At 41.5% G+C, this 27,696-nt stretch overlaps 2 protein-coding genes across 5 annotated transcripts in view; both read right to left on the reverse strand.

Moving 5' to 3' along the window:
* Positions 1 to 5: 5 nt before the first annotated feature.
* On the reverse strand, positions 6 to 16,271 carry pfkfb4b (6-phosphofructo-2-kinase/fructose-2,6-biphosphatase 4b). 3 transcript variants are annotated; one of them, XM_004544862.6, is made up of 14 exons: positions 16,114 to 16,270; positions 8,001 to 8,117; positions 7,823 to 7,919; positions 7,456 to 7,522; positions 7,284 to 7,358; positions 7,135 to 7,191; positions 6,516 to 6,637; positions 5,908 to 6,115; positions 5,662 to 5,808; positions 5,462 to 5,566; positions 5,230 to 5,359; positions 5,059 to 5,121; positions 4,704 to 4,768; positions 6 to 1,032 (listed from the first exon to the last, which is right to left on the reverse strand). In XM_004544862.6, exons 1-14 carry the CDS (start codon positions 16,154 to 16,156, stop codon positions 973 to 975), a joined length of 1,356 nt encoding a protein of 451 aa, XP_004544919.2. In that variant the 5' UTR covers positions 16,157 to 16,270; the 3' UTR covers positions 6 to 972. The 3 variants fall into 3 exon arrangements, with proteins under 3 accessions (XP_004544919.2, XP_004544922.1, XP_004544921.2); XM_004544865.6 differs by lacking the exon at positions 16,114 to 16,270 and adding an exon at positions 9,395 to 10,921; XM_004544864.5 differs by lacking the exon at positions 6 to 1,032 and adding an exon at positions 1,777 to 2,819 and having other exon boundaries at positions 16,114 to 16,271.
* Positions 16,272 to 16,809: 538 nt separating this feature from the next.
* The window catches only part of LOC143418617 (6-phosphofructo-2-kinase/fructose-2,6-bisphosphatase 4-like), a 55,407-nt gene continuing 44,520 nt past the window's right edge, over positions 16,810 to 27,696 (reverse strand). Inside the window, exons 17-29 of one of the 2 annotated variants that reach the window (XM_076883995.1) lie at positions 25,795 to 25,888; positions 25,629 to 25,688; positions 25,418 to 25,546; positions 25,270 to 25,331; positions 25,114 to 25,180; positions 18,906 to 19,052; positions 18,597 to 18,683; positions 18,427 to 18,502; positions 18,266 to 18,338; positions 18,087 to 18,171; positions 17,825 to 17,978; positions 17,485 to 17,711; positions 16,810 to 17,402 (exon numbers count right to left, since the gene is read on the reverse strand). In XM_076883995.1, coding sequence (XP_076740110.1) covers positions 17,262 to 17,402; positions 17,485 to 17,711; positions 17,825 to 17,978; positions 18,087 to 18,171; positions 18,266 to 18,338; positions 18,427 to 18,502; positions 18,597 to 18,683; positions 18,906 to 19,052; positions 25,114 to 25,180; positions 25,270 to 25,331; positions 25,418 to 25,546; positions 25,629 to 25,688; positions 25,795 to 25,888 — 1,402 coding nt within the window. In that variant the 3' untranslated portion in view covers positions 16,810 to 17,261. Of the gene's footprint in view, positions 17,403 to 17,484; positions 17,712 to 17,824; positions 17,979 to 18,086; positions 18,172 to 18,265; positions 18,339 to 18,426; positions 18,503 to 18,596; positions 18,684 to 18,905; positions 19,053 to 24,800; positions 24,996 to 25,113; positions 25,181 to 25,269; positions 25,332 to 25,417; positions 25,547 to 25,628; positions 25,689 to 25,794; positions 25,889 to 27,696 lie in introns of those variants that run through there. The other variant, XM_076883996.1, reaches the window with a different exon arrangement.

Here is a 27,696-nt window from a genome sequence, read left to right on the forward strand (position 1 = left end):
TCCAGTTTTCTTTACAAGAAACATTCAAATTTATTGAGGTCTAACAGCTGGAAACAAAAGGCATTTTGGGTTATTTTTCCCCCCAGTATAGTAATATAAGCCATTACCCCACAAAAAGTATAATACACATGTTTTTACACACAAATTTAACAAACATGCACCTACAGTTTTCACAGTTTTATGTTATAATCTTTTTCATTTGTGAAGGTTGGAGTGATTTAAAATGCTTTATGTAACAGCCTTTGAACGTTTAGTCTTATATACAAAGCTATTTGTATATAAGATTACAACAATGGAAGCGCTTCATTTCGTATTTTTAGCATATCAGCTTACGTTTTTGAGAAAACACGCTGCATGCATTTAATATCTCAACCCCCCCATAATGTTTTTTCAGGAGGGGGGGGTTGCTCGCTGTTAAATCTCTGGAATGATTTCATTTATAACACAGCGCGGTCACGGCACGTTTTTCCATTTAGTTAAAAAAAAAAATGAAAGAAACGTTAACAGCCAAGAAAAGGAAAACACTTAAGAAGCAATTTGTGATTAGTGTCCTCGATCTTTTTCTGGTGTTTTTTTTTCCTTCTCTTTCTTCATATAAAAACACCTTCAGAAACGAACAACAGGCCCATATGGCAGTATACAATGCCCACTATACAGTAAATATTAATATAATCATGGAGACAATGATTAAAGTTAATATTTTTGCACCTTTAACAAGGTCCACATATAAAACAAAAATCACATCTGCCTTTTGTTGCCCCCCAAAGAGAGTCAAGCTCTTTGCGATTAAAATAAATGTATAAAATGGAGGACATTTAAAGAAAGTGCTTTACAGTGAGAGTGTAAAAAGATGTCTCTGAGACAGGCAAAAAGCTGCCTCATTCAGCAGCTGAGCAGCACCGTGAAGGCTGTTCAGAAATCCTAAAAAAAACAGTCAGATGAGGTCTCGGCTGGAACAGGAAGTGGAGGAGGTTAGAAGTGAGCAGGGACTGTCTGCAGAGCGTCTTCAGTGCTGCGCTGCACATTCACATTCTGGAAGAGGGACGAGAGGAAAAAACTGAGTTACATTTAGTTTTACATTAATTCACCTGTTCATTAATTACCTGATTTCCATATTCAGTATAAGAATGAGCCATTGTCTCATGAGGTGGTACTAGCAGACCTTGTGAGTGCAGCTACAGTGATTCTTAATGATGACATTAAAGAAAAAGAAAAAAAAAAAATCTGTTTAAACTGTTGATTTCAAATAATTAAAACATATTCCAGAGGCCTTTAGCGGTACGAAAGTCAAACAGATTTTTAATGTGTGTTAAAAGGGCATTACAGAAGCTAGCATTTAATTTTCAAGTATTGATACACAGCTTAATTATTGATAACTTATTCCGTTTCACACTCGAGCACGACTGATGTCAGATTTGTTAATACTGATATTTGGTTATTTAAAAACCTAATATTCATGTACACTGACAGATACTTTTGTAATGTGTAGTTATTTATTCAGCCCGGCTACTCAGATCCGCTGGTTGTTATTTGTGGACTTCCAAATGTGTGTTGCTAACTGGGAAGCTGCAGAGTGCCCTCTGGTGGAGAAACCATGCATAAATTATACCACAGCAACACTCAATTTAAATTTTTCAGCTGTTATAAACATCAGTGTTAACACATCGCCAAACGGCTAATATCAGCCGCTGATCAGACATCTACCCACACCCCACTGACATGTATGACTTGAAGTCAGTTTTCTGCGTTAAGTGTAATCACTTTGTGTAATTTAGCTTTGACAAAATAAACACTTTGACCAAAAGAGTAGTGTGAGAAACAAACATATTTATTTTTATCTAGATTTTTATGTGTACAATGTGCAAGACTCAACACAGTTGAGAAGAAATGATGTTACATTCAATTAAATCAGTCTTTTTGTATCCAGCAGCAAGTTAACATTAATGCTGATTTTTTGTAAAACAACTTATTGGTTCTATTGGAGGTTTGACTCACTTTGGTAGCACAGACACAAAGCCTAGATCGCAATAGTGAAACTGAATCATTTTAGAAACAGCAACAATGTTGAGATTTAAAGCAACAGTCTCCATCACATAGTTAAGAAAACAAGCTACATTATGCATAAAATACACGTCTATAAATAATGAATGTAAATACAAATCAGCCACAATCAGAAATAAATTAATTTTTTTGAAATGCCATTAAAACAACTTAAAAACACTGAAGGAGTGCCCCTGTTATTTTTCCTCATTGTGTTCACACATATGCTACATATTTAAACTTAAGACAATAACACAGGATGGGTCGACTTCAGTCAGTGAGACCACTGCAGTAAACAGAATCAATGCTGAGGTGTACGAGTTCACTTGTGTTCAGTAAAATTACACATCAACCAGAACTGAAAACATCATGTGCTGAGAAAGTAGATTTAAAACAAAGTTTAAAATGTACTTCACAGCATAAAACGTGCAATTTCTGTTCTTTTTTTTTTTTCTTTTTTTGACTAGCATACATATACCCTTTACTCACTCTGACAATATCAACCACCTGCCTAACTCCAAGCACAACGTCTCACACAACCACAATCTAACACAAAGCTATTGGTACATGTTCATGAGCGCACACATTTAGTTATCCTAAAACAGCCATCTGAGCATGCAGCTCTTACTCAGATGGCAAACCTGAGGAAAAAATCAAAGTCATAGCTGATGAGAAAAGAGGTAGAAATGTCAATAATAAGCGACTTCACAGTTGTTTTGATTGCTGTCAGGGATCACTGGAGGATGGACAGTGAACGTGTGACTGAAAGTTTACAATCGCTGTGCGAAGAAGAAACAGACGGATTAGTACTGACTGCTAGGCCTGCTCAGGAGTGAGAGCTACAGTAAATGTTGGAATAGGTGTTGTGCCTCTTGAGAGACCAAAGGTCTGTAATATGAAACAGGACTGGTTAACCCTTGTTTTCTCTACTACGAAGGTGGTTCACTTCTTATCGGAATACATCCTCCTGAGAACCGAGGAAAAATTCCTCTTCCCACTGAAGTTTTGGAGCTAAAAGCAGAGATATCAATGGAAAGCCCAGGATGTCCTCTGTTTAGTACGTCAGGATTAGGGATGGGTATCGAAAACCGGTTCTTGTTGAGAACCGGTTCCCACTGTTTCAATTCCTTGGAATTGTTTGCCATTTTTGAAAACGGTTCCCTTATCGATTCCAGTCGCCCCGAATGACGTCACCACGTTGCGGAGCGTCATTTACCTGGCAGGAAACACAGCACCCAAGCGGCTCAAACGCTCAAAAGTTTGGTTATAACTTTACGAGAACGGATGACAACAGGGCAACTTGCAATACTTGCAAAGTAGATACTTCATTTAAGGGAGGAAACACTACGAATATGCAAAAGCATTTGCTCACAAAACACACGATAACCTTAAGTGAATGTCGTGTTTTTAAATTGCGCTCCACACTCGTGAATCTCAACCCAGCAGCAGCGGTAACGTTTGTACGTCCTCTCCCGTTAATGCGGCAGGTAAATAATCAACTAACAGTGCATATTATGTTAGTGCGATCTGCCTTATTACAAAACCTGCCATTACTGTGCATTTAGGTGACCATGATGAGAGAGACAGACCGAGTCTGGCTGGCGCTCGCTGGCAGTTCTCGCTGCAGTCTACCGGTAGCGTCTCCTTTCAGGCCAGGATAGACGAACGTCACAGAGCAGTGTCTAAGTTTGTGGTAAAAGGCTTGAACCCATTTGCCACAGCAGATGCCCCCGATTTTTGGTAAGTGAATGTGTTTAATTGTAGGCAGGAACATTCTTATATTATATTCTTATTATATTATATTATATTCTTGTGTAATTGCTACAGAAGAATATTTATTTTATTATTTTACATTTACAATTTTTTTCCTGGGGACCCTGTGACACCCCATTGAAGAGCCGTAGGCTGTGGATCTCTTAAGATCTCACTGTTGGGTTTGTAAGGCCATGTTACTTCTAAATTTCTATCTTGTTCAAAGAGAAGATGTAAAACAAAGTTCTAAGCTAATCGACCTTAGTGTTCTCCTTTTTTAAAAAGAATCGATAAAGAATCGAATCGTTAAACAGAATCGAAAATGGAATCGGAATCGTGAAAATCTTATCAATACCCATCCCTAGTCAGGATTTATTAGCATAGCTCAAATAAATCAAAAGATATAGACCAAAAACAAACATCCTTTACAGAGGACATAAATGAATAGGCTTGTTCTCAGCAGGATATCGCCACGGTAACCTGTGCTCTGAGATTAGATATCAGCAGATACAAAATTACAGCCAACTGACAGATCAATTCTCTGGATTCTCCATTCAGATCCCTCAGACCCCTGTTTGTACTGTGAAATGAGCATCAGCAATACATACAGACACAAATTTATTCTAAACCCTAAAACCTTATACTGAATCTGCACACAGACTAACCCAAACTTTAAATTCTATTTTTATATGAATTCTTTTCTCTAAAGAGTGTGAAACACCACTGAGTCCGCAGCTTAGAGAATCTAAACATTTGTAATAATGTTGCCTGAGTATCATTTGTTTCATTGAATATTATTTGTTGTCGTGGTTCCTATGTATACAGTGTGAGGGAGCCTCCTGACTGAGTTGTGGGTCACAGGGTAAAAATGCAGTGAGGTCAAAGGTCTGAGTGCTGCTGGTGACACCTACCTCTGGTCTGTCTCTTTGTGTGTTTACAGCATCCACGCTTAAACAGAAAGACTCCACTTCACATCCTGCGTAAGAGCAAACAGTAGTTACTTATAATACAGAAATGTTCCTTTTTAAATATACTAAATAAATATAATATTATGTTCACGCCCACTGGCAAGCCATTTTTAATATCTTAGGTGTTTTATTTTGATAAACATTTTCACAATATTTATCTTAAAGTTTACATCTAACTGCTTTTGATACAAGTTAATACAAGCTGAAATTTTGTTTCCACTGATACAACAAGAATAGAATTTAAGGACTCATGCATAACTGTGAATGTGTTAGAAGCTTTTTAATTTACAGAACTTACCGTAAGCCACTGGTGTCAACTTCAGTACTGTGTGCAAAGGGCACTTAAGATAAGGCAACTCATCTGTGGTGACAGAAAGTTATAGTAAGTTTCAGGTTCAGACTTTAAAAAGCATACTCTGATGGTAAAGTAAAAAAAAACTTCAAACGACCTACTTTGAGTCCTTCTTACCTGCAGTCTTGTCCAGGAAATATGCAAGAACACAGCGCAAGACTGCCTGGTGACAAATCACCAAAACGTTCTCCTGTCTCTCCAACTCCATGATCACAGGCTCCAGCCGCTGAACCAGGTCTTCATATGACTGAATGAGGTTCGCAGATCAGTCACACTCTCAACTGTTTTTAAAACTCAAACAACCAAAAAACAACTAAAAAAATCCTTAAAAAATAAGTTTTATGCTCACCTCTCCTTTCGGATAGCGGTACCGGTATTTGTCTTGGTCTCTCAGGGCAAACTCCAGAGGGTAACGCTCTTGGATTTCCTCGTACATCATCTCCTCACACACGCCCTGTGGAAAGAGAGGAGGAAACATGTTCAGCATTTACGCAAATGTTTCCACAGAGGCTTTTGCACAGAAGTAAGGAAAACTTGAAGTGGACATACAGCGTCGATTTCATTGAGAGATTTCCACTGTTCGTACGACACTCCAAGGATCTCCGCGGTCTGGATTGTCCTCTTCATCTGGCTCGTCCACACTTTAAGATTTTTGATGTTTTGCTCCTGGAGGAAATTCCTCAGACGTTTGGCAAACTGGACAGCAAGAGAGCACCACAGAAGGATGCATTAGATCAACTCGGTGATTTGAAACATATGTGCTGCCATATTTTCTCTACATGCACAGACACTGACCTCTTTTCCTCTGTCAGACAAGCCCGAGTCTCCTCCGATGCGTCCTTTGATGTTGAGGTCGCTCTCACCGTGGCGACAGAGGTAGATGGAGCGCGGTGTGATGTGGATGTTCATCAAGTAGTAGACAATTCGGCTTTGGACGTGGTCAACGACACGGTTCACCAGGTAACGACGGCCCACGTCCATTATCTTTATGTAGGACAGATCCCTGAAACGAGACGCTCTGTTAATCACCTGTGAGCTTGAACTGATTTCATCCACTCTACTGATGGGTCACACTGTGAGAGGGTAGGGCTATCCTAAAATTTGACCCTCTCATGTAACTGCAGCCATGACCTAACTAGCAGATGTGCAGCTGATAAAGACAGAAACCCGCTCCATTGTGAAAAGAAGCAAAACAAGCCCAGATACAAGATGGAGGTAAAATGTGCAAAATGCAAAAAAATTAAATAACTCTAGCTCCATTTGTTTTCATGACTGAAAGGAGAACTGCATCCCTGTGTCAGAGCCTACTGTTCAACATCTACATACATCAAACCTAATGTTTAACTCATGTTGCAAGAAATCCAGCTGAAAATCCAGCGCTTTCATGTTTTGTATGTCGTCACCTGTCGAGAACCTCATCCAGAGGCTGGTAGGATGACTCATAACACTTTATTCTCTTCATGAAGTCCTTGATGGCCTCATCTGAGTTGCAGTCAATGTAGTCTGGGTTTCCCAGCTTAACTTGCTACAAAGAGGAAACACAAGGAGAGGATTTGAGCAGACGAAACAAGGAAGGGGAAGTTTGCTGCCTCATGCTGACTCTCTCTGTCTTGGTCTGCAACCTCAGTGAAGTCCTTCGTAATTAGTTTAAAGTCTAAGCTTGGTTCAAGACTCATTCGCAACAACTAAACAACCATTCAGGCGAGCATCCTTGTTTTCTGAGTCCCATCCACACCTCGATCATGATGTGTGTTTTCAAAAACACCAAGACAGCAGCACTCTAAAAAGCTCAACACGAAGCTTCAAAACTGGACTTCACTAACCAACTGGTGATGCTACAGCAGCTACATCCATCTTTCATATAAAGTCTATGTCTGCAACTCAGTTCTGATGAACTTTAAAGCTAAATTTTCTCTTGATTTTTATTTTGGACTCAGCAGCCAATGTTTGGGGAAGTATATCAGAAATTTTAAAAGTCCTGTTTTGATTCTACTGGATTCAATGAAAGGAGACAAAGCTTACCACTATATTTTGGGCAATGACCTCTGGGTCTTCACACACAGACTCCACGAAAAATACCTGAAATGACAAGAAAATACAGCTAACTTTGAGGTCGCCAATCCAAATTTAAAAAAAAAGAAAAAGAGAGTACCATCTTGCTTTAAACATACCCTGTATCCATTCTGCTCAGCAAACATGATGATGGTCCTTCTTCTGTCTCTTGTTGTATTAGTGGCATCAAAGACCTGAAACAACATGGAAAAACAAGCGTTATGCAGCCGTTCTATATGCTTCTGTGTTCTAGGATTACAGCAGACGTCAGGGACAGAATCAAGGACTCACCGCAACCTGTCCTCCTTCGACGCTCAGGTACTGCCGTACATCATTAAGAGCTGACAAAGCGCACTGACTGTGGAAAGACACGAGAGATTTTTACATTTCAGATTTGTACTGGGATTATTCTAGGTCTTTGTTGCATTCTTTTTTACATCGTGAAAGAAAAATGTATTATTTTATACATGAAACCAAGCTGTAGCGGTTAATCCATGTGCCAACAATAGCTGAAAGCTACCAGGTTTTCAATCTGACCGATCAACCCAGCAGGTAATTTCACAGCTGAGCTCTCCTCTCTTCAACACATGGGTGAAGTCTGGTGGAATGGTTGGAATGAAACTTTGCATGACATCCAGAAAACCATGTGCAGACTCACCGTCTGATTTTTAGGCCTTCTTCATTGTCTGGACGGAAAAACTCAAAGGATTTGTAGATTTTCAGGCACTCCCTCCGGTACTGGCCAACATTGAACTCTGTTGAGAGACGGCTGTCATGTTTACACAGAGCAATGTTGGTTGTCACTTTATGCATGATTTTAAGGAAGTGGCTCCTACCTTTCGTTGGCACGCCTATCCAGTTTAAGTAGCGTGTGAGCTTCTTTGAAATGTAGGTTTTCCCTCGGGCTGGAAGTCCAACTGTCACAATGAGGGTCGGGCAGTTTGTCATGCACACTGACAGAGACGGAGAGACAAAAGAACCTCAATTTGAAAGCTTTTCACGTATTTAATTTGGTGATCAACAATAATTCACACCAATTAGTCTAGAGGGCTTTTTTGGAGAAAAAAAACCCTTTTTGTAACAGTTATATGCACTGCTACAGAATAAAGATGAGGTAAAACAATGAGACTGCTTAAAAATGCAAGCCACGTGCTTCAGACTAAAATCCTTCATGTGCATTTTATATTCGCCGGGCTCTATGAGAGCTGGGGGCCAGCTCCGATATGTCTGAGACAGGCCGAGATCAAGAAAAAATGACAATTAAAAGTGCAGCTAAAAACAAGGCTGTGAGGAGCACATAAATTCAGACAGCAGAACATAAGCCTACATGTTTCCTTAATAGCTAACCAGCAGCACATGCTGATTAATTAGGTGGGAAAATGCCAGGTTTGTGCTCTGCAGTCGCAACAACTCAGACTTGGCTGAAATTCAGCTGGACCACCACAAAGGTCTGCTTGTTACAGCCCCAAACAAGTGTTTAAATTAAAGACTTAAACTAGCAATTTCCGTTTTTCTTCTGTTACTAATTACTTTTTTGCTGTTATTTGTTTGTATAGTAAAAAAAAAACAAAAACAAACCTGCTTATGCAAAAAAAGAAACATCCATAGGAATATCTTTAAGTACTGAGACAGTCCCACACATCAAATACATTTGAGATAAGGAAATTTAGACTGATGTCTAAGGAGACTCATGCAGCATAATATTATTACATGGTCACTGATGTGTGTTATGCCAAAACGGGACTGGACTAGCTATAGCTTTTTAAACTAAAACTAAAAACAGCTCTGGGGAAGGCAGACAATGACTCAGCAAAAAAAAAAAAAATTAAAAAAAAAAAAAGAAAAGAAAAGTGAGAGAGAAAATCAGACACAAAACCAAGCACCCGGGTCACATTACAGGACAGCTGCCCAGTGTTACACCTACAAGATAAACTAACATAAGGAGTAGACCTGTGTAATCGGATGCTAAGCTGATTCAGAATCCCACTCCCTGCATGTGATGTCAGGAGAAATATGGACCAGACAAGATGCGCCTGATGCAACATTACCGAGCACGCAACATCTCAACCAGCCGTGCGTAATGTGATAAGTTCAAGCACAAATCTGACCATTAAACGTGCAAAACAGAACAAAAATGAGAGAGACCAGAGACGAGATCATATCCACAGATGAGTGAAATCGCATCTCCGACACACATCCTTTGCGCACTTGACGACCTGCTGCATCTTACCGCGTCTATGAGCGATGTGGCCGTTTTTGCACGGCATCCAGATCTTCCTGAGCGGGTTCTGGGTGAGCTCCCGCGGGTAACCCTCCACCATAAACTCTTGATTGTCTATCATCCTGGTTGTTGGGTCATTTACGTTACCCTCCTGAAAACAAACTGAGGCGGTGGGCTTCAGCCTGGCACTGAAATTCTGCAGGGGGGTAGATGTTATATATCAGCTGAGGAACAGCAGTTTCCCCATTACCGTAAGGACTGGATACTGAGCGCAACGGAAAGCGAGGGAGGGAAGAAAACAAAATGTCCCGGTACAGGTTGTAACGATACTTCAGTCGTCTTTTCCCCCATGTTAGCGTGAATTAATGTATTTACATATTTCACGTGACAGTATTATCCCAGGTGCTTACATAAAAACTCCCACCATGATTTTGCGTATGGAAGTCTGATTAAGAGCCCCAACTGAGTTTGAAGAATTCAAATGCAATTGTGTTAATAACAGACAAAATACTCCAAAGACATTATAATGTTTACCCAAATAATACTCAATCAAGCAAATACTCAATTCACTCCAGGGTCATATAAAGTTCAATGCTTTTATTGACCATTTTGTGTTTTAAAGTCTTGTGAAGCATTTTTCTTAGCGTCTTGTGTTGAAAATATCACAAGCATCCACCATCTGTAAAATAAATAAATGAATAAATAAAAATAAAAATCCACGAAAACGCGACTGTTTACAAGTTACCGTAATGACTCGTGAACTACGTACGTACGATTCGAAGACGCTAAGTGAAAAACAAGTTTTAGGCGTTCACATGAAGCACACATGGGCAGTGAATGCAGCAAGAAATTGAGCCAATCAGAAATGGAACGAGAGGCCCAGCAGCCAATAGCAGAGGCGCATTGGCAGGAAAGAAGGGCATGCGGACTACTGGGAGCTCAGCTCAACATCATCGTGAAAACCATGGAAGCCTCAGCTTTACACGACCCAGTCACGGGCCTCACTGATCACACATGCTTCATGTGGCAAAAGTTGCCAGCAAAGTAAGATACAGCAGAAACTCCCGTCTGATAGATGTAAATATTTTTTTAAACAAAAAATGAAACTGGTTAATAAACACGAATATAGTGTATAGTATAGTATTAGTGTTTGACAAATTATAGTAGTTTATTTTTACCGTTATATAAAATGATATAAGAAAAGCCTAGGGGTTTCTGAATAAAAACGATAAAAATAAAATAAAAAGCGGGGAGAATAACAATAACTATCCTCATTTTTACTTTTTAAACACACATTTACAAATAGCTTTAAAGTCTGTCAAAAAACATGTATTTACCACCCCAACATATAGTAGTACATAAACACGATTCAAGCATAAGTGATTACTTAGCCAAACGTAACAGGCCAAGGATTTAAGGAAATGGTAACCTGTGAAAAACTAGTTCTCAGCAGTCGTTTTAAACAAAACATTGATTCAGCCAAACTGATATAAAGAGGAAGGCTTTTCCAAAGTTTAAGCCCCACAACTTCCAAAGTGTAGTCACCTCTGGATTTAAAATAAGAGCGTGAAAGAGTTAAACAAGAGAGGCCGACGGTTGGAATAAGGCCTTAGCAGCTTTGCGTATTTAGGCAGGAGCCTGTTTTTTACTGAGTGACAGTAAAGACTGAGCTTGACAAGAATGAGCTTGAAGACAGGAAAATAATTCCAAGATTAGCTGAGGATTTGATGTTTCTGGCCAATGCGTTGACCGACCGCAAACAGAGTCGAACACAAGCACCTCAGTTTTGCCAGACAATTTAAAGCCATCAATTAAGTGGTGAAACAGTCACTGAGGTAGGGTTTGCAGCTGAGCTGTGTAACATTACCATAGCTACAGTAAGAAATACCACAAAAGGCACTAAGTAGATGGCCCGGGGTAACATATACAGCAACAGTCCAATACTCATATGTCCACTTCAGCTCAGTGCTAACACAGAGACAGACATTATTGTGTTATACTGAAAAATAAGTGTGTTGTCTTAAAAACACAAATACTTTAAAAAGCTACAGCAATTATGTAACAATGTAACAAATTCCTGTTCAAATAGGATAAGTTTATATTCTCATCAGATCGAAGTCATCACATCTAAAATGCATCTAAACCAAGAGCTCGGGTCTGAGGAGGATAACTTACATGGACATGGACCAACACATCGTCACATTTCTCTCTGTTTCTCAAAAAAAAGCAGATTAATTTTCTGTTAGGTAGGTGTGAATCAGTTATTTGCTCCCACTTGTAGTAAAGTCTACCATGCATCATAAATAAACTGAAAATAAGTTGGGTAAAAGTCAAAGTCAGAAGCCACAATGTGCTTGCTTGACAGTTTTTATGTCTCAAACAATAAATGGGAACCTGTGAGAAAATGCAGACGGCAGCACAAACCTGCAGAGGCAGGAAAAGATCAATCCTGCAGCCCCAGATTAAACTCAGTGACAAATTTAGATGAACAGAAGACTCAAATTGCACTTTTAAGTAATAAGTGAGTCATGTCAGTTCAATAACATCCTGTAATCATCGTTTATCCTCAATGCTGACAAGCCCAAACATAATACCAAGGTTCTGACACCAGAGGGCGCTGTGCTTCACCAAAGCAGGCCCTACAATGAGGACAAATCTGTAAGGAGACGTTTATAGTGTCACCAGAGGTCATTAGGCAAAAGGTCAGCAGGCAGGAGTGTCTGAGAGCAGTCAGCATGTCAGTAGCACTAATCCCATCAGCCTTTCACTTCAGGGCTTCAGGAAATCAACAGACATGCTCAAACATTTGGCTTTCTAAGCAAATAAAAGCACTCAAGCATGCATGCTACAGCCTAGGGAGGCTTTTAGGGACAGTAAAAGTTATTCTTCAATCACTCAGAGTCTGAGTTCTTGGAAAGTTTGTGTCAGTTTAATCTGTTGAATGGCACAAACAACACAAGTGACATATCTGATAAATGTAAATTATAAATGAATAACAAATACATAATGTCCAGTAACGACTATATAAATTAGTCTTTAAATTCATCCTGCTAAAATACAGCATCTAATGACCTGCAATGACCCGAGACATTTGACCTTTTCAATATAATCCTTAACAAACTCTTTGTATGTATGTATGAATATTTGGTATATGTACAAGTTCTAAGTCTACTCCTCTGCTTTCATAATTTCTTCCACAAAAAACATCTCAGAAGATCTCTAAGTGAAAAGTATCTGGATTTGAAACTCTGTTCATGTGGGCTGCAGACGAGAGCAGATGGCAGTCCTGTTTCTGGGCCACTATGATCCTACTTTCCCTAAATATAGGCTTTGACCCGCAGCATCATTTAGAGGAATATGTAACAGATTCCAATCTAATGTGGGCCAAAGTTCACCCCGAATTTACACAACCAGTGCCAAACAGCAGCCTTTATAACCCATATTTCACGTGGATTGCTTTGGTTTGAGAACACTTTCTTTCTGTCTTCTTGCTCGAAGCAGCTTGTTTGAGATGGCTTTGAAATCTGTTAAATACACATGAAACCGTCCTGCAAACCGAATATGATCCAAATTAAGAGTGATGGAATAAAGATGACCTGGCCTATTTTCAATCCCTGCGGCTGAGGCATTCCCTGATTTCTTTCCTCCCTCAGATAGACTCCAACACCACCATCTTTGGACTTGCTGGGTAGTCGTTGTTCTGCTCTGTAGCTCGTGGTGAGCTTGCAGATTCTGGTTAGAGTTTCCCCTCCTGCACCAGCACAACAAGGACTGTTATAGATATCTGCAATCCAACACGGTGGAGTCTGAGTTGGTCTGCAGGCAGATGCACTGGAGGGGTAGCTCAAGGTTATCAAGTACCACCATGACAATAAGGAAAAGCTGATTGGGAGTAACAGACATTTTAAAAATACAAAACACTCATATTTAGCACCTTGAAATGTTGACGACCACTGAGGAGTTACCTTATGTCACTGGATGTGTGTTGTGCATCAAGCATCATACAGAAGAAAAATTATGTTCACTCCATAACCGAATATCATTGTAGGCCCGGTTATTTTACCTCTACACATCAGGACCTCGCTTCCTGCTGACCATGTAAAAAACACGCATTCATTAGAGAACATGACATTGTAGATGAAATTGATCCCATGCTGTCCCAATGGTTTCACTGTTTAAGAGGTAAGCTGGAAATTCTCAATGACCATTATCAAATTCCTGTTCGGGTACTTTTACTCAGTGTTTGCCCTTCTGGCTCATTTTAGACTGTAGGAAATTGGCAACAAGATAATCCTAAAAAGACAGAGTTTGATTTTCGGACTCATCTGAAAGGATTTGTCTACAGAGTGATAATGCCTGAAGCTGTCAAGCTATTAAAAGTCTGTGGTCTTGTCTGCTTTATTAAGCATTTGATTCCATTTTGACTCCGATAAAGGACTGAAAAATCACACGAAATGTTGCTCACAATTTCCTGTGTTCAAGGTGATTGAAATTCCTTTTCAATCACCTTTAAGCCAGCAAAAATCAGCAAATCTTCACAGCAGAGAAGCTAAAAATAGAGCCTTTTTATTGTTTCTGCTTTTCAAATATGCTGCCAATGTGCTGCTTTTGTCAATTAACACAGATTAAAAGAGTAATATCTTTGTAACTAATCTGTATGAATGGTGTGACCCAGAATCATTTTGTCGGTTCATACTTAATTAAATAGTGTGCAGAACAGAGGAGACGTTTCATCCGGGGGTGATTAACAAAGACCAAGTAAGGCACATCAAAAACACCTCCAACGACCTTGAGGTTGAATTCTCTCACATGCAAAAACAGCAGCTAGATTAGAGCACTGTGGAGCTGCACACTCAGTGCATAAACATGACACAGCCTCAGCCTGCATCAAGCCTTCGCTGCAAGTCTGTGTGAGCGGGTGAACTTTCACCTAGATATAGAGCAGACGGAGAGAGGGAGGGCAGGAGGGAGAGGGAAGTGCAGGGACAGTGAGACCAAGCCTTTAAGAAGGGACTAGAGGGATTTAGAGCCACAATCTGGAGGATATGAAAATGTCCAAATATAAAGATTTTTTTATGGTATTTTATTACAGAGAGAAGGCTGGTGAAAGAAGGCGGTCTTATTGCAGCGTCTGAGGCAGCCTCTGAGCCCCAGAGATAAATATCCTGCGGGAGTTACAGCTATTGTGGCTAAACATAATGATATAATCTGTTAAGACTCTGCTGCACATGCTGGAACATATTCCTAGCCAATCTGCAGTTATAACCACATATTGGTGCTCATGACTAAGACAACTCAGTGCCTTTCCAACCCTCCACTCTGAGTAGCAGTGATTATTGTTAAACAGCAAGGGCAGCTTAATATGCACATCAGCTGCCATCGCCACACTAAACAGCCCCCTCAGTATAAACAGATCAGCTGCACACAGATAGACTGACTCCAGTATGATTTTCCTGTTTTTCTGCCCAGCCCCACCTCTCTCTGTGTACTCTGTGTCTATGCATAATAAGGACAGCCAGTGAAGCACGTCTCCTCACCAGTGCAGCCTGAGCTCTGCTCATCCCTCGTACACCTGCCACAGCAGCTCAGCCTGCACACATTTAAACCTCCGTGACCACAGCTGCGAAAAAGAACGGCAGGAAATCTGTGTACCTGCCTGCATGGTGTCTTATGCAACGTTAAACAGACTCATCGGGATACGTGACTAATAGAATTACATAAGAGCCTGTTCCTATAGTAAATATAAACGTTGTATTATATGGGACATAGCATTAGAACTAGGCCAAGTGCCGCTGTTATGCACAAGTGCAAACGAGTAATGGAGGAACAAGAACAGCAAGCAGAAGTAAACAGAGTAGTAAGCAGTGAGTGACAAAACCTGAGCGTCTGTTTAGACTTTGAAATCTCTTTTAGTCCTGTTAAAGAGATTTAACACGTGCTATTAACACAGCACGTGTTAATAAAATGACTTCACAGGAGGTGCTTTTGGAAATCATCGAGTTACTGCTAATAAAGATCCACACGTCTCTGAGACCCTGGTGTAACAGCAAGAGTGACGTTTTCTTATAACTGGTTAATGGATTACAAACTTATGAAGCCACGTGGGAGAGGACAAAGCTACCCGGAGGTCATAGTGAATGCAAGAAGAGCCAGAAGTTCTCCTTTTACCAGTATGCTCATAATTATCTCCTAACCATCAACTTTTTCAAGTTTGAGCAGTGCCAGATCAACGGCCAGCTCCAGAAATGTATCAGATATTCCCGAATCACAGCCCAGGCAGTAATAGGGATGAGTCTGGGGCGTGATGTTTGACACATAACTACTATGACCCTGTGATAACAGTGTTTACAAGTCTCTGCTCTCCTTCCCATGGCTGTCAGCTGCGTGCAGCTAGCTAAGCAACAGCTGCAGCGACTCTGCAGGAAGCTGGTGCCAAAGCGCTTAAAAAGTAACAAAAATCCATTATTTACTGCAACACATCTGAAAGCAGTCGTCTTTTACACATTTCCTAGGCTTGCCCCGCAGTCTGCCTCTCTCATTTGCACGGCTGAAAGCGCTGACAGCTCCGGAGCAAGCCTACGTGACACACACTTGTTTACTTCATCCGCCCGTTAGCCCAGCTGCTCGCGTACAGCACACTCTGTACTCCGTGCCAGCGAAGACTCGCGGCAACGTCACGTACAAAGGAGCAAATAACGAAAAATAAAAGACAGGACTCAGCGTCCTACCTGGCCTCTCCTGCGCGTTTCGTAGAGTGTAGGAGCCTCTCATGATCCCCGTTTTAAAAGCCTCTTTTTCCAAGCTTGGTGAGCGCAGTACGCTTAGAGCAGCTCGGCCACTCAAATGAATGAAGCGACTCAGTCTGCGGGAGCGTGCGCACACCCACCTCTCTGCGTTAGCGCTCATCCACTTTCATCCCCACCTCTCCACGAAAAAAGACTTCTAAGAATGCCTTAACCCCATTTCATTTTCTTCTTTTGAGATTTAGAAATATAGTATCATGGGGGAGGCGGGGGGTCATTAGAAACACCGCTTCACATTGGTTTAAATATCTGTTTGCATGAGGTTATTCCCAAATCTCCTTTTTTAAAACACTGGTCCACAAATAGCACATGAAAAGCATCTAAAACAAAAAGTTAAGATCACTGAAAAGAACAGAGGGGGTTTTACCTTTGCGATTGACTGAATTACTTACCACACTCACCTGTTTGTCGACTTTGACCTTGGCCTTTACACTGTTTATGTCTGGATAAGTAAAGTCAGATTTTACTGAATTGTAAGCAAACTGAGAGCAGGCAGTGCTGTTATAGTACAGGACAACAGAGCTTCCATATCTTGTCTATAATGCATGCTCCACTTTGTGTATTCTTTAGGTTCCACCATGGGTGTATATTAAAGCACTTAAAAAATACATAAAACATTGCACCCCACAGAAATCTGAATTTTTAAAAACATAAACATTACAGTCATGACAAATGTTATACAGAAGACAAGTAAAACATACACTTTCAGCTAGATTTCCAGAAAAGAAACTAAAGCAAAAGAGTGGTTAAAAATTCATCTGTTTCTTCACTTATCTTTATATTGCTGTAGGCTACATTTAAGGAAGCTGGGATTTACGTTGGGAAGTGAAAATCTGGCCCTTCGTTATCTAATTTAGTGACATCTATGACTCTAAACTAAGACTTAGCATACTGTACTGATATGATGGCATTTTAGATTTTTTTAAATGCACAATGTGGCTTTTCATTTTATCACATTGCCTTATGGCAATTTAATCTGACCACTGCTTTGTTTGACAATCAAAGCCAAAAAGCCGCATCTTTAACTACATTTACAGTACAAGCTGACTTCCAAGATCTCTTAAAAGAGTCCGTCATTGGTTAGTATTAGGAATAGTAACAGTAGGTTCTCCATCTTCGCTGTTGCTTTGCTGAAGCATCCGTTTTTCTTTGAACGCTTCTCTCAGTGCAACCAGGATTAAGTCGCCTGTCTCTGTTGATTTTCGGGAGCCAGCCTAACAGCACAAAACACAAAAGTTTGTTCAGCCCACCCACTGTGTACAAGTATGGATGCTCAATTAAATCTTTTCCTCTTACATTTTTGAAACTTGCACTCTTTCTGATCCTCTCTGCAGGAGCTGGCAGAGGGGGAGCTGGAGAGAAAGGAATCGGAGTGTTTGTCTGACTCTTGTCTACCGTGTCCATGTCCTTTGGTGTTTGTTGAAAAGTGTTGCTGTCTTTGATGGAAGGGACCGGTGGCAACGGGCCCTTCTTCAGATAGATGGAAGCCCCTGCAGATCTTGGCAGTGTCTGAGAGATTGGGCCTATGTGCATATGACAGAACACTATCTTAAAAACATACACAATAGTATTTTTCCTGAAACTGAAACGTAAATAAATATTTGCACATTCTAATAAACTTTACGGGATATAGTACCTCTGTTTCTCAGCTCTCTCTGCACAGCCTTCAGCCCTCCAAACTTGTTGATGATGCAGTCAACAGCTTCGGCAACGTCTTTGCCTTTCAAGTCTTCTTCAGTGAGTTTGGCCTGCATCAACAGCCTCCTCATAGCCGGGTCAAGATCCTTAAACTTCACCAAGCAGACACATTACAGGGAGTCATTTATCATGCTATTATTAATGACTAATAACAGCTTAACAGTTACCCCATTAACAATTCACTGTAGAGTTTGACATACAGAACTTGAAGCTGGGGGAGCTGCCGTGGAAGATGTGTCCATAGGGAGATCTTTCTCCCCATTCAAACTGTGCAATGGCTCAATTCTAAAGAGAACAAAAAAAAACATGAAACTGTGAACCACCTCTTTAACGCTCTTTCCTTCACTCTAAAGACACAAAGTGGTGCTATCTTTCTCACCCCAAATCATCAGCAGGTAGTTCCCTCGTTGAACTGCCCACTGCTGTCATTTCAATCATGCTGGTCATCTTTTCTGTAAATAAAAAGGTTGTGTTAAAATACGAGACAGGGCTGAGCCTTTGAGAGCATTTATACGTGTAGATGTTTGTTGTTATTCTAACCACAAGCAGCCGCCACGGTATGATGAAACTCCTCTGCCTCAGTCTCATTTGCAAAGTTGACGCCTACCTGGTAGTCCTGCGAAAACACAGCAAATCTACCCAAATCCAACCTAAAAGTGGCACTCTGATAATCATAAGGCACGCACCGATGCCAAAAAAGGATCACTTACATCTGCGGGGAAAGTATGGAAGAAAGCACGCGCTGCAGTGTACTTGAATGGAATGTACATTTCCTGCTCCCACAGTAACTTGGCACGCTGTGTTTCAGAATGAGAGGAGTTGTTAGAGTTGCACAAGGAAAAGCACAGGCGCACCCATCTGGATGAGTCTTCCTATTGTTGCTGATGGAAACCTCAAAGTAGAGGAAACACTTCAAGCTGCCCCGTGCTGTGCCATGTTGGAAGCAGCGTGCACGTTTCAGCGTATGTGCTAGTTTGAGTGGTTGGAGTGAATGTGAGCAGTAATGATGTTCTTTTTACCTTGACGCAGTATAAGCGCAGGAAATAGGAATGCATGGACGAATCCTCAATGAGACACACCACACCGCATTCTAAGCGACTCCAGCTTGGCCTCTCCCCTGGTGTACTTATGGCCTGTAGTATCTGTGCTACTGTAGATTTCATCAGCTGAAATAGACAGTAGTGGTCCAAAGTGCATCAATACATGATGTGCAATTTATTAAGTTATCGTACAAGGCACAGGCATGTTTATGTTGGTGTTAAATTTTAGAAAATGCCAATTTAATGCAACTTCCTGGTGTCTTTGTGTAAATGTCTCTTCAGTAATGATCTTGTGTAGTTAGCTTTGGTTTGTTTTTCTGATATTTTGCATTAACCCTGTCCTTAAGACACTGTGTGCCCGTCCTCCTACACAATCACTTCTTTAATGAGTAACATCCGATTTTAAAAAAAGAAATCATTTACTTTCGAAACCAGCTCACGTTTCCTGACTGACAGTAACCCTTTGAGTCATTCTAGTTTCATTTTACAGCAAAGATGCTGCTCCTCAGAGACTGATGACCTCTTTTCCATTTAACTTCTTTCTGTTGCCTCAATTAAGTAATAGTGGACTACTTTTAAGCAATCCTGTAGTTTAACTACATTTTGTAATACCTTTCTGGTTGTTCAACTACATTCAATTTTGCGTGGTGATTCAAATAGAGTAGCTATTGTTTTTTAAATAGTTTTTGTGCACTGAAATGACGAGACATGCAGAGGAGGGATAGTGGCTATATTAGACAAAGGATGCTAAAGATAGAGCTGCCATGCAGGAGGGGAAAAGGAAGCTCTCAGAGATGCACTGAGCACTTCTTCACTCCACTGACCTCTTTTCACTGCCCACGTGTTTATATTACCACTGCAGCATGCCATTGCCTTTTTGTCTTCTCTCTCCCTTAGTCTGTGTTTTGTCCTGCCTCCCTACAATCTCTTTTCTTTTCTCTTCTCTTACCTCTCAACCCCCAGCTGGTCATGACAGATGGCTTTCCCTCTCTGAGCCTGGTTCTGCTCGAGGTTTCATTCTGTCAAAAGTACATTTTTTTCTTCTCCATGTTGCAAAATGCGTGCTCATATGGGGTTGCTTGATTTGTGGGGTTTTCCGTAATACTGTAGGGTCTTTAATTTACAATTTAAAGCACCCCGGGGCAACTGTTGTTGTGATTTGGGGCAATATAAATACACCTAAACTGAACTGAATACTGTAATATAGTGTAATTTGACCTGCGTTACACCTCTCTTCCTCTAACCCTGCAAAGGCCCAGGCAATGTATACATCAGGCAGATAACCATACACACTTGACCTATGTGTAGTGCATGTGAAAAGTGGTGGAAGCTGCTTACTGTCTGCAGAATGCAAAATCCAAACCTCAGCCCTATAGATTTACCACTGCCTTAGGCAAATCCATGACAATGATTACCGCCACTAATAAAACATTTGTTTTTATTTGAGAGCTAATGCACTTGAGTAGAGACTTTGTCTTCTTTCAGATCATCACCACAGCTGATCTATCATTCTCCTCATCTGTCACAACAACGCTCTGCATGTCCTTCTTCACTACATCCATGAAGCTTCTCTACAGTCTTTCTCTTTTCTTCCTGCCTGGCAGCTCCACTGTCTACCGTCTCTCCTGTGCATGTGTCCAAACCATCTCTGCCTTGTTTCTCTAACCTTTTCTCCATTCTGGTCACTCCCAATGAAAGTTTAAGCATCCTCAGCTCTGCCACCTTCTTCTCCACTTCCTGTTTTTTTGTTTGTTCCACTTTCTCCACACCGCACATAATAGCAGGTCTAAGTCCCATATTGTAAACCTTTCTTTGCACTGCTAGCTATCCTGCTGTCACAAATCTCTCACCCCGTTCGTCTCCACCCACTCTACCCTGCCTGCACTCTTTAGTCTTCTTAAGCTGTACTAATCAACATGTCTTTCCTTTTCTTTTAATGAAACCAAACCTGGAACCTTGCACTTTTTCAGTGGCATTTAATGTGTCAGTTCATGTATATTAGAGTTTCTGTCGATTTTTGTTGTGATTTGAATGTTTTAGCATTATAAATTGTTATAATTGTCTTTCATTGTGGTGGAGGCATGTGGGTTTGGCTCAGCGACAGGGGAGGGGTGGAGCACGGGCTAGGCATTGTATAATTATGTCTCTTGTACTTGTGCAGTAGTACACTTGGGCCAGGTGTGTGGAGTGAGTATGGACGGGCAGTTGGTGAGGTTGTGTTAGCAGGTGAGTGAACTTAACGTTGTTTGGAAAGACAATTTTATTTTGAAAGCAAACACAAGTAATAAAGGAAGGAAGCACCATAAAAGAACCATCTGTACGTGTCTCAGGCAATCCACAATGGCAGTGACATGCTGCATCATAAATTACTGTCAGTAGTTTGTACTTCAAAATGCACTTTCAAAGCAGCTTTTTCTCACCACAGGCAAGTCAGCCTCATCCATACCACATAAAACATGGAATAACAAGACTGCAGACTACAGGGAGTGCAGAATTATTAGGCAAGTTGTATTTTTGAGGGATAATTTTATTATTGAACAACAACCATGTTCTCAATGAACCCAAAAAACTCATTAATCTCAAAGCTGAATGTTTTTGGAAGTAGTTTTTAGTTTGTTTTTAGTTTTAGCTATTTTAGGGGGATATCTGTGTGTGCAGGTGACTATTACTGTGCATAATTATTAGGCAACTTGACAAAAAACAAATATATACCCATTTCAATTATTTATTTTTACCAGTGAAACCAATATAACATCTCCACATTCACAAATATACATTTCTGACATTCAAAAACAAAACAAAAACAAATCAGCGACCAATATAGCCACCTTTCTTTGCAAGGACACTCAAAAGCCTGCCATCCATGGATTCTGTCAGTGTTTTGATCTGTTCACCATCAACATTGCGTGCAGCAGCAACCACAGCCTCCCAGACACTGTTCAGAGAGGTGTACTGTTTTCCCTCCTTGTAAATCTCACATTTGATGATGGACCACAGGTTCTCAATGGGGTTCAGATCAGGTGAACAAGGAGGCCATGTCATTAGTTTTTCTTCTTTTATACCCTTTCTTGCCAGCCACGCTGTGGAGTACTTGGACGCGTGTGATGGAGCATTGTCCTGCATGAAAATCATGTTTTTCTTGAAGGATACAGACTTCTTCCTGTACCACTGCTTGAAGAAGGTGTCTTCCAGAAACTGGCAGTAGGACTGGGAGTTGAGCTTGACTCCATCCTCAACCCGAAAAGGCCCCACAAGCTCATCTTTGATGATACCAGCCCAAACCAGTACTCCACCTCCACGTGGATCATGGCTCAAGAGTTGGGAGTTCGCCTTGTAATCGGAAGGTTGCTGGTTCGAGCCCCGGCTCGGACAGTCTCGGTCGTTGTGTCCTTGGGCAAGACACTTCACCCGTTGCCTACTGGTGGTGGTCAGAGGGCCCGGTGGCGCCAGTGTCTGGCAGCCTCGCCTCTGTCAGTGCGCCCCAGGGTGGCTGTGGCTACAATGTAGCTTGCCATCACCAGTGTGTGAATGTGTGTGTGAATGGGTGGATGACTGGATATGTAAAGCGCTTTGGGGTCCTTAGAGACTAGTAAAAGCGCTATATAAATACAGGCCATTACCATTTACCTTGCTGGCGTCTGAGTTGGACTGGAGCTCTCTGCCCTTTACCAATCCAGCCACGGGCCCATCCATCTGGCCCATCAAGACTCACTCTCATTTCATCAGTCCATAAAACCTTAGAAAAATCAGTCTTGATATATTTCTTGGCCCAGTCTTGACGTTTCAGCTTGTGTGCCTTGTTCAGTGGTGGTCGTCTTTCAGCCTTTCTTACCTTGGCCATGTCTCTGAGTATTGCACACCTTGTGCTTTTGGGCACTCCAGTGATGTTGCAGCTCTGAAATATGGCCAAACTGGTGGCAAGTGCCATCTTGGCAGCTGCACGCTTGACTTTTCTCAGTTCATGGGCAGTTATTTTGCGCCTTGGTTTTTCCACACGCTTCTTGCGACCCTGTTGACTATTTTGAATGAAACGCTTGATTGTTCGATGATCACGCTTCAGAAGCTTTGCAATTTTGAGACTGCTGCATCCCTCTGCAAGATATCTCACTATTTTTGACTTTTCTGAGCCTGTCAAGTCCTTCTTTTGACCCATTTTGCCAAAGGAAAGGACGTTGCCTAATAATTATGCACACCTGATATAGGGTGTTGATGTAATTAGACCACACCCCTTCTCATTACAGAGATGCACATCACCTAATATGCTTAATTGGTAGTAGGCTTTCGAGCCTATACAGCTTGGAGTAAGACAACATGCATGAAGAGGATGATGTGGACAAAATACTCATTTGCCTAATAATAGTGCACTCCCTGTATAAGAAATTAATCAAGATATCTAATGTTCTCTGTTGTGCTGATGACACAGTTACATCTGTCTAGAATGTGTTAGTCAGGCTATACTGGCCCTCCTGGATCTGGATGTGTGTTCTTCACACTACAAATTTTCAGTTTAACATATTTCAGTTTTATCTACTGAGTGCCAGTTCACAACACCAGGCGCAATGCAGTTTGTGTGCATATAAACACAGGATACCATACAAGAACTTTATAGTGCCCTAAAAAGGGGTCATTAACCATTTACATGCCACTATAAAGGATGTATTTGTGAACTCTGGAAGTTAACCCTAGAATTTTGTTGGAGGATATAAAAGAATGTATTTTCTTCACTTTTGTGATTTTTTTTTCTCCATTTAGTATTTTTATGTTGCCAGTCACATGGCCATCTATGGCTGCACCATGAAGACGATGTCTTTCCTATCAGTGTCTCTGTTCTGGGTCTGCTCTGTGTCTTTTTTTCCCAAATTGTTTCTTCTTGGTAGTGATAATGTCAGTGTAACGTAATGAACTGGGAGAGCCTGTTTGTGCATAGCCTAATTTGATCTACACCAGAGAGAGCCGGCACAGTGCCTCTGTGTTTCACAACAGAAATGTTTTGGCCAGAACGAACACAGCCTCTACTCTCTAAGCAAAAGAAAACAGAGGGAAGGTAACAAATACACCACAGAATTTAAAATTTAATTAAATAACTGTCTAAAGCCCTAACACTGAAAAAAAATTAAAAATGCCTCATTTATTTACTGCGGAGTGGTATTTAAATAATATTTAAATATTGTGGTTGATGCTCTGGGAACACAACGGTTCCAGACAAAACAAGCATCTGAGACTGCGGATGACAAGATTAGGCTAAATGTAAAACTAAAACAGCTCTAACACATGGCCCATTCATACACCAGGCTCCTTCTGATAGCAGCAGATGATAACATGAAAACAAGTGTGAGCACGAAATGATTCAGAGACATACATCATAGCACATCGAGCTACTACAGTAATATTATCATCATGTAGAATTTAACAGATGGTGGGGATGTGTTTTACCCTCTTAAAACACATTCAATTTTCTCAGCCTTGTTATTTATTTTTCCATCATATTTTTCAGCTGTTTTCATACAAATTAATAAAGTGTACCTTACACTGCGGCTCCAGCAGACCGATGAGGACGCCTTTCTCACGGATCGTCAGGAGGTCACTTATAACCTGACTTCCAGTAATCAGAGACAGAGCCATCACAGAGACTCCTGTTTTCCTCGCCTTACCTCAACCCTCTTAATCTCGCCTTTCCTCCTGTTCCAGATGCGTCTTCTTTGGACCTGTCCTGAACACACCACTTCCTGATCCTAACCATAGTTTGAATGGTAACGTTTCCATTACAGCATGTCATCATGCAAATTTATGGACGCCATGTATCCACTCAGTTTCGAGTAACCAAACGCAAATCAAATATACACAGTCACATTGACTTTACACAGTACTTCCTCTGTTATTGCTTAGTCATCAGAGTTCATGGGAAATGACTTGAAACCAGCTGACCTCTGCAATCACACTGACGCAGCCGGCAATGACGGCAGCTTTAGCCTGAGCGCCACTCATTCCCCCCAAGCCAGAGGTCACAAACACACGCCCCCTCAGATCATCAGAGCCCAGGTACCTTCGGCCGGCATTCAGTACCGTCAGCTGCAAAAAAGGACCACTAATACAAATCTAAAACAGGCACTACAGCGTGCATTAATACATTTTTGTGTGAGGGACTTTCAGACTGTGTTGTGTGCATCTGTTTGTAATTATTACAAACCATAGTTCCATGAACAATCCCTTGAGGCCCAATGTAACAGTAGCTGCCTGCCGTCATTTGACCGTACCTGAAAATGCACAGCAAAGACCAAAGAGACCACACTTGGCATCTCCAGACAAAAAAAGCAAGTAGCTATAATGGACCTTGAGGACTTACATTGATACACCCAGCGCAAACATCTTCTCATACTGATCTCTGGAGGAGTAATTTGGAATAACCTGATGCAAGCAAAAGAAAAACATGTGAATGCGTCACTTATCTCTTCATATGACATTACTGAGCTAAATGCCTGATTCGCCGTTACCATGCCGTTGGTGATGATGGCGCGAGGTGAGGAAGGCAGACTGGGGAAAAGGCCCATGGGGTGACCGCTGTACATAACCAGAGTTTGTTCCTCTGTCATCTCGCTCAGGTAATGCATCACGAGGCGGAACTGCACCCACACAAATGCAAAACTTAAAAGGGATACACTGTGATCAGAGATGTGCAAATGATCATGTTAACTCAGGCCATACCTGGGCCCAGTTACTGAACACTTGTCCGTTCCCTCCATAGGTGACAAGCTCTTGAGGAAACTGAAGGATGAAGAACGAATTCTTTGTTATTCACATCAAACACATAAATTATACAGAAAACCTGACATTTTATTCAGTAGGCTTAGCCTTGTTAACCTGTGCTTACCTGAGCAACTGCTGGATCCAGGTTGTTCATAATCATTAGCATCATAGCGGCTGCTTGACGTGTGTGACATGGGTACTGATCTATGGGGTAAGCTCTTAGGAAGAAGGAAATTCATGTTACTTGTAAAATGGGGGGAAAAAATCAACAAAATCCCACTTTGAAGTTGAAATGCAGTTTAAATATAAGATATATTTATATCAAATCAAATCAAATCAAATCACTTTTATTGTCACATCACATGTGCAGGCACACTGGCACAGCACATGCGAGTGAAATTCTTGTGTGCGAGCCCCACAAGCAACAGAGATGTGCAAACACAACAACACAAACGAGCAAAATACAAGAATGGCCAACCTGAAACTAATAAATATATGTACAATATATAATAGTGTATGCATTTCTGGATGTGTATACTAAATATTTTCCTACGTGTGTGTGTGTGTGTGTGTGTGTGTGTGTGTGTGTATACACATTTTTACAAATTAAATAGTAAAAAAATAAAATAAAATAATAATAATAATAATAAAATATATAAAATATACAGAGTTGAATATGTGCAAAACAAGTGGCATTTATATACAGTGTGGAGTGCATAATGTTGAAGTTCCAGTAGTGAAGCTGAGGTGTCTATGACGTGTTCAGCAGTCTGATGGCCTGATGGAAAAAGCTGTCTCTCAGTCTGCTGGTACGGGACCGGATGCTGCAGAACCTCCTTCCTGATGGAAGCAGTCTGAACAGTTTATGGCTGGGGTGACTGGAGTCCTTGATGATCCTCCCCGCTTTCCTCAGGCACCGCTTCCTGTAGATGTCTTGGAGGGAGGGAAGCTCACCTCCAATTATCCGTTCAGAGCACCGCACTACTCGCTGGAGAGCTTTGCAGTTGTAGGCGGTGCTGTTGCCATACCAGGTGGTGATGCATCCAGTGAGGATGCTCTCAATGGCACAGCGATAGAAGGTCCTGAGGATGCGGGGGCTCATGCCGAATCTTTTCAGTCTCCTGAGAAAGAAGAGGCGCTGCTGCGCCTTCTTCACTGTTTTGTTTGTGTGTACTGACCACGTAAGATCCTCAGCCAGGTGTACGCCAAGGAACCGGAAGCTGCTCACTCTCTCCACAGCAGCGCCGTTGATGGTGATGGGGGTGTGTACTTCTCTGCACCTCCGGAAGTCCACTATCAACTCCTTTGTCTTTGCGACGTTGAGGGTGAGATGGTTGTCTTGACACCAGTGGGTCAGGGCGCTGACCTCCTCCCTGTAAGCCGTCTCATCACCGTTGGTGATAAGACCCACCACTGTAGTGTCGTCCGCAAACTTCACAATGATGTTGGAGCTGTTAGTGGCTGTGCAGTCGTAGGTGTAGAGTGAGTACAGGAGAGGGCTCAGTACACACCCCTGTGGAGCACCAGTGTTCAGTGTGATGGGGGATGAGGTGATGCTGCCCAGTCTGACCACCTGGCGTCTGTCAGACAGGAAGCTAAGGATCCAGCTGCAGAGGGAGCTGCTCAGTCCTAGATCCTGCAGTTTCCTGTCCAGCTTCGAGGGAACGATGGTATTGAATGCTGAGCTGTAATCTACAAACAGCATCCTCACATACGTGTCTCTCTTCTCCAGGTGTGACAGGGCAGTGTGTAGTGTCAGGGCTATGGCATCATCAGTGGACCTGTTGTGGCGGTATGCAAACTGTAGAGGGTCCAGTGAGTCGGGTAGTGCAGAGCAGATGAAGTCCCTGACCAGCTTCTCGAAGCATTTGCTTACGATGGGGGTCAGGGCTACAGGTCGCCAGTCGTTCAATGAGGAGATGGTGGAGGATTTGGGTACAGGGACGATGGTGGCCATTTTGAAGCAGGCTGGGACTACAGACAGAGAGAGGGAAAGGTTGAAGATGTGCGTGAACACTCCAGCCAG

This window comes from Maylandia zebra, linkage group LG5, assembly GCF_041146795.1.
Source record: "Maylandia zebra isolate NMK-2024a linkage group LG5, Mzebra_GT3a, whole genome shotgun sequence".
Classification (NCBI taxonomy): domain Eukaryota; kingdom Metazoa; phylum Chordata; class Actinopteri; order Cichliformes; family Cichlidae; genus Maylandia; species Maylandia zebra.

Excerpts from the sequence above, each read along its gene's own strand:
- pfkfb4b (XM_004544865.6), bottom strand. The coding sequence starts at position 9,506 with ATGATAGACAATCAAGAGTTTATGGTGGAGGGTTACCCGCGGGAGCTC. Across the intron at positions 6,638-7,134 it reads TCATTGCCCAAAATATAGTG|CAAGTTAAGCTGGGAAACCC; the intron begins GTAAGCTTTGTC and ends TCCTCTTTGTAG. Across the intron at positions 5,360-5,461 it reads ACCGCTATCCGAAAGGAGAG|TCATATGAAGACCTGGTTCA; the intron begins GTGAGCATAAAA and ends AACCTCATTCAG.